The sequence below is a fragment of the Salvia splendens genome, chromosome 22 (genome assembly GCF_004379255.2).
Source record: "Salvia splendens isolate huo1 chromosome 22, SspV2, whole genome shotgun sequence".
Taxonomy (NCBI): domain Eukaryota; kingdom Viridiplantae; phylum Streptophyta; class Magnoliopsida; order Lamiales; family Lamiaceae; genus Salvia; species Salvia splendens.
In genome coordinates, this window is record NC_056053.1 from 2,435,729 (window position 1) to 2,447,862 (window position 12,134).

The window sequence follows — 12,134 nt, forward strand, 5'->3', positions numbered from 1 at the left end:
TAACTACAAAATTTGGGAAAAACCTTCATTTCATTTATAAAATTAATACATCACAGTACGGATTACAAAAAAATACGCAAACTCGTTGAGAGAAACGTTGAGAAAAATACGCAAAAATACGCAAAATTAATTGGGAAAAATACGGATTACAATACATTACAAAGAAACGTGAGAGATGAGAGAAATGAGAGATGCGAGAAATGTTCGTATGAAAAATAGAATGACAATCAAGGTTTAAATAGACAAATTTTGAATTTAAAAAAAAACAAAAACGCATTGTATCGTCCGCGTCATCGTCCGCGGCGCCCACAGTGGGCGGACGATGCCCTATCGTCCGCGGACTAAGCGTAGGGCGCGGACGACGCATCGTCCGTCATCCGCCCCACTATGGATGACCTTATAAGAACGGAGGGAGTATATAATTCTGGATTTATCTTTAACTAATATATTTTGGTTCACACACATTTTAAAAAGTCAGTATAAATTTTTTTTAAATGTCACTATCTTCTCGAGTTTATTCAAGTCACGACGTTATTTATAATTTTAATATTAAAGATGTGAAAGCGTAATAGCAAAGCCATTTAGTAGTATCATATTATTTCATTTTTTTTTATTGTCACCTAGTCTTCTTCTTCGTGAAAGCTTGGGACAACCATTTTTGTTGTGTGCATTTTATAATCTCATATTCAAGCGGGCCTCTCCTATTATTCCACAATCGACGATTTAATCTTTCACGACACAAGCTATTAAGGTTAAACATAGTGTTTGAAAATTTTAGAAAAAGGAAAACAGAGGAAGAAAAATACTTCTATACCTATGAAATCGAGAAACATAGTGCTTTGGCTAGGTTGAATTCCAAATTAAAACATCTTTTTCACTGTATTTGTAATTTAAAAAAATGATTGATAATAATCTATAGATATAATTTATTACTATATAATACAGAGAATTTTATTAAAATGAGGCCATATGTTACTTTCTTGGTAACTAAAAAATCAAAGAACAAGCACTTGCCATTTTTATTTTCAAGAGCTCACTATATTTCAAAGAGGAAGCATCATTTTTGATCGAGGACCTACAAAGGTTGATTTAGAACACACTTCATACGATTTGTAAATACTGAAAAAGACTAAAGCCGATTACATATAGATATCGAATATACATAAGGTGTAAACGAGTAATCGATTTTAGCCTACACACGTTGTCAGATGTGAGCATAAATCTGATCGAAAAAGAAGTACTATCTGTTAAACAAAAGTAATCCGAAACGATCACATCACACGTTAATATCGGTACGCCTTGATCTTGCACGAGCAATATCCTCAGAATTTGTCCTGGCAAATGCTGGGATGTTGTAATTGTCTGGTTTCGACATAGGTTGCTGAGGATAAAGTGTCGGAGGCGGTGTCAAGTTTTGCTGAGCAGGAAGTGGAGGAAGTACGTACGGCTGACCTAAAGCGCTACTAACAGAATAAGATGAGTAAGAAGTACGCCATATGGAGACTAGAAAATAGTTCAACAATGCTATTTGTTTCTTCTCGTCTAGTATGTACGAAAATATTTATGAAAATCATATGCGGTTAAGCTGAACATAGAAGAATGAGTACAAAACTTGAGGCAAATCGAACATGCGATGCTTAGCTGTGTTGTGTATATGATACCTTGAATTTTTATACTGCTGGTCATCATCGCTGGAAATCTCACCAGGACCTGGAAACGAGCCTTTGACTTGGGCAGACCACGGGGCTGAACTAGACAATTCATCCGGAAAATATCTCCTCCTGATCAACTGTCACGCAAAATATACAACTTATTTAAACAAAAGTGTTGCACCAGACATATAAGTATCAAGTGGGAGGACAAGTACGGAACCATTCGGAAAAATTTCATCAGGGCTTCCTTGTCATATCTGGCTTCCTTGGCAGACTGCATTTAGAGACCAAAAATTGATAACAAGTCAGTATGAACTTAGTAAGGCGGATTTTATCATATTACACATGAACCATTCTAACCATCCTACTGGGAATCAAAACCATGGCAATATAAGCAAATATAATCTATTCTCCAAAAGGTAATGAGGTTGAAACTTGAAACCCCGAAAATCATATTCATGAGAGCCCTTGCTTTCCCATTTATTTTCATAAAATCAATGCCGACTTTTGTTTGGTTCACTGGGAGAAATTAAGAAAGTGAATAAATTAGATACTTACATTATCAAACACACTACAAATAGGTTCTACAAACTCCGAAATCAGATTAAGAAGTGCTGGAAGCCTAGAAGACATACCCCCATAGTTAGACATACTAGTTTAATTAAACTGATATCACCAAGCCCTTTTACTATGTTCAATATAGCTACCAACTTAATAAAACTAAAAACCCCTTCTTAATTTTCGAATGTTGTAGCCACCAACTCAACTACCGAACCTATTACACTGAATGATTTTGAATCATATACCTGCCTTAAAACTAAAGACACAGTTATAGCAGAGTAGAGAAAACGGATATGTTTTGCAATGCTTTTGTCACAAAGTAGATTAACTTTCAATCTCTGTAGTCAAACAATAGGAACTTTTCCTAGATCTAAAAGGTTGTGAACTTTCCTTTTCCTTTATTCACAAATTATATTACTATCTGATTTCATGAACAAATGTCATGTAGTAGAAATTTTGCACCGTCAAGGGAAACTCATCAACTAGATAAATGAATTGAAATGAACGCAGCAAGAAACATCGACATACTGCCAGAAGGCCTCCACTGCTAGGGAAGCTCTCAGCCAAAGGAAGTTCCTCGCTCGAAGGGAGCAAGCCCTGCTTTCCAGCCCACTGTCGAGCTACATCAACAAGATTACCACTGCTACCTCGTGCACCCTCTTTTGCCGAAATGTCTGCTTTATTTCCGATAACAATATACGGAACAGGAAGGCCACCAGGACCTCCAGATGATAAAGGAGCCGAGAATGTACCAGTTGCTGAAATTTCAGCTGCCCATTTGCTCAAGCTACTCTTGGTCCTTCTTTGAGAAAGATCATGAACAAACACAACACCTAAAATCAAAGATCATGTGACAAAAGGAGAAAAAGGGACTTATAGTCAAGAATCAAACATTTAAACTTATTAAAATTTTAATCAAACTAAACTTCAATGGAGTACTACAATCAATTAAAATCAACTAAGCAGAAAACCAGTATCATAAAAGAGTAATCAACTTAAAATAGCAAGGAATTGTTCAGAAAGATCAGCTGAACAGATAGGCACAAATTACTCAATTAAAAGAAATTATTAAGTGAAAAATGTTGTTTATCTACCATTAACTTGAGAGTAGAAAAGAGACCGGCAGTCAGTGTATCTTTCATGCCCCGATATATCCCAGAGTTCAACAAAGAAATCTCTCTCGAAGTTGCCTCTAATGTTATTTGATGAGCCCGTAGAACTTCCGTATGTAACATGCTGCATACGGGAAAGGAAATACATCAACTCAATCCAGAGTATACAGAATAGATTCATTTTCAAGAATCTATACGCAAGTATTACCTTGACAGCAACGTTACACCCTACTGTTTGAGGAGGTTGAGCAATGGACGACCCCGTCATAATCAGATGAACAAGAGAACTTTTCCCCACACCTAAAAGGACACATCAATCAAAATGCATTGTCACAGCATGATCTGAAACCTTAAACACAATCAACTCCTTGCAATTCGAGACCTCTCACGATTACATAGCTAATTTACTACTTTGATCGATCAAAATAGCTGTATATGGAGTACTTTCTAATATTGGATCACCGATTCACCATCAACCAGCAAAGAAACAACCAAAGGCAAGTTCAAACTACAACCTCAATAAAGGAAAAAACAATTCAATTTAACTACACAAATGAATTTCAACCATTTTTTGGGAGAGTTTAAGAAACATTATGACTCAAAATCATCAAAACAAGAATATGCTTCAAAATCCAACCACGCTAACAACAAAAGCATGGATGAATCACAAACGAGAAGATAGAATTTCAGAAACAACAATAGCTCACCTGAATCTCCAACAACTAGCACTCTGACCTGGCCGCTAGGAGGGCCACCGTTTTCTTCTCCGCTCTCCCTCATACTCTCCCTCCAAAACATCTCTCTCTCTCTCTCTAAGCCACCAGAATCCTACACTCTAAAATTCGTCACAAAAACTAGCAATATCTCAAAATAGGTCCTCAACTCAAACCCAATTCCAAAAATCAAACCAAAATCTCAAAATCGGCTGCGTAAATGAGACACAAAGCGCGGTGAGATCGAAAAGGGGCACTGAATAGGGCTTTTTCGAGAATTTGTTCCAGTTCGAGTGATCGTAATTGAAGATGTTTCAAACAGGAAGATTAATAGCTTGAAATTACTAATTTTTTGGGGAAAATATTGGCGAAAAATCATTCAACCGATTAGAGCATCTCCACTGGTCGGCGGACAAGCAATAGGTCAGCCATGCCACATCAGCAACACTAAATTCCTCCTGTCACATCAAGGGACAAGCAACTGGACAAGCCATAGCCTTGTCACATCATCAGCACTAAAAACAAATAATTAAACAATCATACAAAATATGGAATTAAATTTAGACACATATACGAGAAAATTTTCTAATAATATTAAATTTTTAAAAATACATTAATTTAAAAAAGTAAAAAAATTACATTACTTAAAAAATCCTAACCCACGCACGGGCCCACCCCTTCCGGCGCCGCCTCACTCCTCGTCGTCGCCGCCGCTATCCGGGACCCCCAAATATGAGGCATCTGAGCCCGCGTCAGAGCCCCCCACCTGTGCCGCGCCGGGATTCAAATCCTGTCGCATACTCACGAGCACGGCGTGAAAAAACTCTTCTCCTCGGGGTCAGTTGCATTCTTCCATTGATCTATGACCTTAATCATCTGAGCCCGCGCTTGTTGACGCGCCAAGAAGACGAGGTTGGCTGTCGAGCTGCCAACAGGGGGATGCCGACTGGATCTCCTGGGACCTCTGGCGAGGGCGTTGCGCCCGTCTTTGACCAACCGGGCGAGTGCGGCGAGTAAACGAGGGAGGGGACGGGGTCTCCTGAGCATCTTCGGGGAGGTCGTGGGAACTGCCGCTGCTACCTCCGACTCAATCACCTGAATAGTTCAGGCGCTGCTTCTTCGGCCAGCCCGCGTCGACACCTGCCCGAAACTTCTCGGAGTTCATTAGCACCTCGTAGCAGTTCCAGTAGGTGAAGTCCTTGTAAAGCCCCGGCAGGGGCAACTCTTTATCCGCCAGTCTCTTGCAGTCGTCGTCAGTTTGGCCGTTGGACTTCATTCGGAGGGCGTTGGTGTACAAGCCCGAAAATCGGGACACCCCAGACCGGATTCGGTCTCACCCCTTCCGGCACTCCTCCCCGTTGCGTGGCCTCCCCTCTGGGCAAAATGCCTTGTAGGTTGCTGCTATTTTAGCCCACAAGTTAACGATCCTCTGATTGTTCGAGGCGAGAGGGTCATCGCAAACACTCACCCACGCCTTGGACAGTGCTACGTTCTCCGCGTCTATCCACTTCCTTCGTACCTCCGTCTGTGACGACTCGCCGACCACCTTCTTCCCCTTCTTCTTCTTGGACGCGCCCCGACCCCGCCCCACGGGAGTGTCCGGTGCCCTGAGATCTATACCCAACTCCTCTAAGGAGAAGGACTCAATCCCCTGGAACTGCGTATCCGTTGGGGTCTATGTGTGCGAAGCAGCAGTACCAAAATCAAAGCTGGGGCGATAGACGTCAGAGCCCCCCGGCGTCCCCTACCCCCACGGTGACCCTGCGTCCCCTGCATCCCCGCCATCCCCGGCGTCCCCTGCATCCCGGGTGCCCACCCCGGCATCATCGGCATCACGGGATGCATCCCCGGTCCCCCCCGACCCCCCGGCATCCCCTGCCATCCCGGCATACCACCACCAGATGTCATCCCGTGCATCATCTGCTGTCAAGGGTACATGTTGTTGTAGTACCCGGGCATCTGATTCCATCCACCTCCCACGGGGACTGCGGGAGTTTGAGACCCGCTCGACCCTGAAGTTGGCTCGTTGTTGAGATCCATTTCGCGTTGTTGATCTTGTACAAAAAATTAAGATAGAGAGAGTACTCGTTAAAACAAGTGGTGCGAATGAAAATGATTTGCAAATCGCGTATATATAGTGTTTCGAAAATTTAAAAAAAAATTCGTTCACCGGTTCCTCGCCGATCGGGAGGCTGCAATAGCGGCGAGCCGATCGGCGAGCGCCCAGGAATCGGCGTACCCTCGTCGGCTGCAATAGTTCAGCGAGCCGTTCGGCGAGCGCCAAAAATCGGCGAGCTGCTCGCTCGCCGACCACTGGAGATGCTCTTACAAATATAGTAGTAATCGGTTTGTAATTATTAAATATTCGATCAATTAAATGACATGGTATCTTGGTATCAACGCAAAATACATTTCCTGCAATTAAATTGACTCTGTTGAAAGGAATTTTCGGCATTTTAAATATGCCCTGTTATTGTAATTGACAACTACCCCTAAATAATTGTTTAAATTATGAAGTTGGTTCAAAATACGATAATTTTTAAAATTTATATTATGAAGTGATAATTTGTTTTCATTCATCATAATTGTATTCAAATTGATATCTATTTGCAATGTTAAAAACGACATTTTTTTAATAGGATAAAAATATATATAAATATAAACAAAAGTAAAAGTAAAAGTAAAAGTAAAAGTAAAAGAAGATATATATTTTACACATCATTAAAAACTGAAATTTCATAATTTAATATTTTAATTTTAAAAATTATGTGAATGATTAGAGTTTGACAAAACTTAAATTCAAATGACTATTTACCCTATAAATAATATAGTATAATTAATAAAAATTATTAATTGCTATAGCGAAGATAAATTTAACCACGAGTATACATAAATGCAAAATGTAGTCATATTATGTATAAATATACAACTTTCTTCTTATCTACACTCACTTTTTTTAACATTTCTTAAAACTCGTGCCGCTAAAAATGGGACACTATTTAATGGTGGAATGAGGGAGTAACATGCTTTGAAAATAACAAATGCCATTCCTGGTGTGAAAAACTGAAAATAGTAATTCGGCATTGATTATGAAATTTACATTATATTGAAGTTTTATTTCAAACATTTTCAAATAAAAATTTCCTCCTCTACTGAAATAAAAACATAATTTTACTAACGCAGTGTGATCAAATTTGCTGAACCATAATTAGATGCAGCAAAACTTAGTGATACTAACATTATACTAGTATATATATTGTACTAACAACTAAGAACCCGTTCCCGCAATACTCTAAAAATTAAATGGTATGATTTTCGTATCATACTCATTTATGGAACTTCTTTTCATTAAAATGTCGAAATCAATTCGTTCTAACCCTTAGGTAACCTCGAACCATCCTCCGAGTCATTCGCGAACACGTTACGATCACGTCTCCCCATCCGAGCCACCAAGACGCAAGCCCTCCAACCTCCTACCACTTCAAAACAAGAGTGGAGTTTACCCTAAATGAGAAATGTTACAAACACTTAAGTAAAATGATTATAGACAACACAAAAAGGATATTGCTTTAGGCCAATGCAAGGACAGCCACATTAATGCTTTAAGAGTGCATGCCCAAAAAGGCATATTTGACTAAGAGTGATTGAGATCGAATTGTCAAAAAAATTTGTGACATTTTTAAATTTCACAATATAGTTGCACTTTACATGCACTAAAATAAAACGACTAATGATTTTTTTTAATGTTATTAAGAATGTTAATTTGTGTGTCTAATTATATCACCTATAAGTATCAACCGAATTGGGATTTCTTTTCATTAAACTTTAATTGTTGTAGTGCATAATCCTAGTCTATATTGGGATTCAACAATTTGGTCAAACCCCTATCAGTATCAACCCAATTGTTCTCTTGATGGAACTTTTACTAAATTTTACACTGTATATATATTTCGATCGTATCACTTTTAATTTATTTAATTATGGAGCAATTAAATTCTAAAGTAGATGTCAATTGTTTGTCAATTCACAATCAATTTAGGATCTTAGCGATTGATAACATTACCAACTTAAGACAAAACTCTTGCATTTCGATTTTTAACTTGTATATATCAAAACAATTCAATTATAATTTTGATTTTCTCATATATAAAAAAATTCTACTAGTTTTTATCAGAATATATTAAACCTAAATATATATGTACAAAATTCTTAATTAACTTTTTTATATAATTCTAATTTGTTGGCATTTGATTTCGCATTTTATCTTAGTGCAGTCTCACTGTCTCACACAAGATTCCATGTTATATATGGACTATAATTCATTCATTCTAATAACTCTCCATATATATCGCAAGATGTTCATAGCTAAAAAAATTACAAATAGCATCCAAATAAATACTAATGTATTAATTATATTGCAAATATGCACATTAAGACTGTCTAAGCAGTGGTGCTAGTTAATCAGATTGCAGAAGAAGTGCAATAGTAGGTAGATGAGGCATGATTGTGTGTTCCTTGATAAGTTGTAATCACATAACTTGGATCCAAACAATCCCTCTCTACCCTTTTCTTCACCTTGCATCCTCCACTTGAGCACTTGAAATAGTTCCTACACATTTTATACATGTTGTCATTTATCAAAAACCAACTCATATACTTTCTCTAAGACATCACTTCTAAGTTCTAATACTACTATTTACATTTTTTTAGAGAGAGTGAGAGATCGTCCATTTAAAATATATTTGATTGCATTGATATATTTTACATATGATAATTAATTTAAACAGTACACTACAATAATCTGCTGTTTAATTCATTTGGAACATAAAATTTAAAATTAATAAACAACTATATCAACGAGAAAAAATGAAAATAATTGAACTACAACATGCTGCTAAGAGCAACTAATATTTCATAGGTGAAATGCCAAAACTGATGAGATATTTCATTCCAACTTGACATTGTGTGTGAGCCCTACTCAAACACTAGTACTATATCCATATATAATGTGATTTGATATTATATTTATTCTCATGTCTCTTCTATTAATTTTATTCCATCTTAATTCTTCAATAATCAATATATATATATATAGCAAATCCACCATGAAAACCCTAAACTCTATGTTATATTCTCTATTTTTAGTGTATTGTAATATGAAATTATCACTAGATTACTAACAAAATCAATATGATCAAACCAGTTCACATCATTTGAATGCAAATATATTAATATGTATAAAATGTATAATACCTAAACAGTAGTAAAATCATTACATGAACATAGATCTAAATATTTAAAAGTTAAAGCCAACACACAAATAAATATACCTGGGATTGGGGCTGTTCTTGACCATCTTTTTTCCATATTTCCTCCACTTATACCCATCATCCATTACTTCAAGCTGTGTTTTTGTTCTAAATGCAAATCTACAATCATCTTGTGCCTTGTACTTGTTCATTACTCTTCTTGGCTTTCTAAGAAACACCAAAATTTAAATAATTATCAACATATTCGATCTATATATTTAGATTCTTTAGAATAACTTTATCACCATAGAATCATAGATCCCATCTAATATCAAGAAAAAAGGCATCAAACAAAAGGAAAAACTAACATATTATTGGCAAATGGTGGTGAAGTGAAAGATCCATTTGAGCAATCCACGACACCTTGGCTTTTTTCACAAGAAATATTGTCGTTTGAGCCAAAATCTTCGTCGAACACGAGATAATTAGCGATGTCGAAGTAGAAAGGATCGTCGAGTTGATTCCCATATGAAGGTGGATGATCACAATTAGGGTTGAGAGAATTAGGGTTTTGAGATTGAGGAGTAGTGTTTGTTGTAGATTTTAGCTTCAACATGTTTTCAGTGTTGAACAAAAGTGGAAGGGAAATAATTGGTTTGATTTGCTGAAATAGTCACTTTTTATTAATATTATAGATTTTTTTATTCAAAAAAATTGAAAGTTTATCTCTTTGTCTCACAAGTGAGGGTTGAAGCTTCATGGGGCCTTTCTTGCCATAGAGAATGAAGCTGCAAGAAGACACGTGGCGTTAAGATAATAGTTAGGTGACGTCGGCTGCTGATGTCATTGATTTTGAAGCCACCGATAAGATTTGGCGGACATACGTCATAGCTGGGATCGCCATACACGACGGGGGCTAAAGTTATGTGGTTTTTAAACGTTACGTTTAGGCCAGGCAAATTGCATAAGTTGAGTTATTTTAGAGTTATTACAGCATCGATCCAATTATAAAGACAAAAATTTGAATGTGACTTGTTAAAAAATTATGATCATAAACACGAATCGAATCCATATTTAAATCCGCACCCCGTATAAATTCATCATCAACTTGGTCTTATTTATTTCAACACGATACAATAAGAATATGACAACGATACGAGCTCGACAACACGAAAATGATTCATGCGTGTTGCCAGGGGCGAACCTACATATAAATGGGGTAGGGCTTTAGCCCCTAATGAATCTAATTTTTTAAAAATTTTCTATTATAAAGTTTCAAAATGTATCCATATTTTACACATATTATAGTATAAAAGCCCCTATTGATAATCTAAATTACTTGTAAATTTATTTTTAAATAAAATTTTAAAAATTTAGCCTCTACTCGTATTTATTTCTGCGTCCGCCCCTGCGTGTTGCAAATGAGATATGACCGGATGACGTTGTAGTATAGTCATGAAGGTGAAAACAAGGAATTGTGGAGTCACATGAAAAGTAAAAATTAAAAACATAATCATAAATTTAATAATAATAATAATAATAATAATAATAATAATAATAATAATAATAATAATAATAATAATAATAATAATAATAATAATAATAATAATAATCCGTGCGTATTTATATCGTGTTGCGCATTATATCAAAAACACGAAAACATGTAATTCAGATTGACAAAACATGGAATCAATATACACATAGTTTGTGTGTATAAAAGAGGAAATGTATTGCAAAGTTAGTGGGCTTTACTTTCTTTCTGGCTCACTAAGGCCCAAAACAAAACAATCCAATAAGATAGCACTAACATCAATAAATCTAAAATAAGAGCTACAGTTAATTAAATCACAAACATAATATTTCTGTGATCAATTGATGCTCAATTCTTAAATAGGAGTAGAATGTTATTGATTATATCTAGAAGAAAAAATTATTATACCAACCTAGCCCGGTTTATATATTTCTAGTATAGATATCTATAAATATATAAAGTGACAGTTTTTTGAGATGCCATCCGGCACATTTGAAAAATTGTTAAATATCATGAAATACAACTTTAAAACGTAGTACAATTTCATTTAACAAAATTATTAAATATAATGAAATACAACTTTATAATTATATGGAGTATAAGGTTCGAGTTGTTTCACATTTATATAAAAAAAAGTTGTTTCACAAACCTAGACCGTTTTATATATTTAAATTAAATATCATGGAATACAAGACAAGTGACATCTCTAGGTTTGGCCTAGCATAACATTTCCCCTTTTTTTTCTTTTTTTTTCTTTTCCGTTTTCCTTTTTCTTAATTAATAAAATCTTTTTCAACGCAATATTTCGTTGTCTTCACCATGGCCTCACTCGCATCAATTTGTCTGTGCTGTGCTGTGCTGGAACAAAGAATTAATAATACATATACTCCAATATGCACACATAGCATATCTATTTAATGATTACAGCTTATTTTCTTGTTTTTAACATTTATAAAGATCCACAAGCTCCAAATGTTTGATCTACAATTGAACCATGTTCATGGGGTTGACTTTTAAAGTATAGAGTGTCCATCTCAATCTCAAAACTTTGTAAATATTTTCATCTACTTTACTTTTGAACTCACAAGAAAGTTCCAGATAACCTTTTCTTTTTCTTACGACCTTTTGCTGGAGAAATTATTATCTTGATTCTTGATGTCACACGTATGGTCGAGAAACGCCCTATATATATGTATACAAGTACATATTAATTAATCATTATTATTTTCAAGATTATTATAAAAGTAGTAGTATAAAATAAAAAGATATTTTACATTTATTTAAATAGTTTTTAGAAAATGTTTCTTACTCGTGAT

General features: G+C 35.8%; 2 protein-coding genes across 3 annotated transcripts; both read right to left on the minus strand.

The window, feature by feature from the left end:
• Positions 1 to 1,117: 1,117 nt before the first annotated feature.
• Positions 1,118 to 4,434, minus strand: LOC121787941 (small GTPase LIP1-like). Of its 2 annotated transcripts, none has more exons than XM_042186785.1 (7): positions 4,033 to 4,434; positions 3,534 to 3,625; positions 3,308 to 3,449; positions 2,742 to 3,046; positions 1,873 to 1,926; positions 1,662 to 1,789; positions 1,118 to 1,460 (listed from the first exon to the last, which is right to left on the minus strand). In XM_042186785.1, the coding sequence occupies exons 1-7, from the start codon at positions 4,121 to 4,123 to the stop codon at positions 1,277 to 1,279; spliced, it is 996 nt and encodes a 331-aa protein (XP_042042719.1). In that variant the 5' UTR covers positions 4,124 to 4,434; the 3' UTR covers positions 1,118 to 1,276. The 2 variants fall into 2 exon arrangements, with proteins under 2 accessions (XP_042042719.1, XP_042042718.1); XM_042186784.1 differs by having other exon boundaries at positions 1,118 to 1,463.
• A 3,926-nt stretch (positions 4,435 to 8,360) lies between these two features.
• LOC121786252 (probable WRKY transcription factor 45) lies at positions 8,361 to 9,951 on the minus strand. Its single transcript, XM_042184853.1, has 3 exons — positions 9,656 to 9,951; positions 9,369 to 9,515; positions 8,361 to 8,647 (listed from the first exon to the last, which is right to left on the minus strand). Exons 1-3 carry the CDS (start codon positions 9,901 to 9,903, stop codon positions 8,500 to 8,502), a joined length of 543 nt encoding a protein of 180 aa, XP_042040787.1. The 5' UTR covers positions 9,904 to 9,951; the 3' UTR covers positions 8,361 to 8,499.
• Positions 9,952 to 12,134: the final 2,183 nt, after the last annotated feature.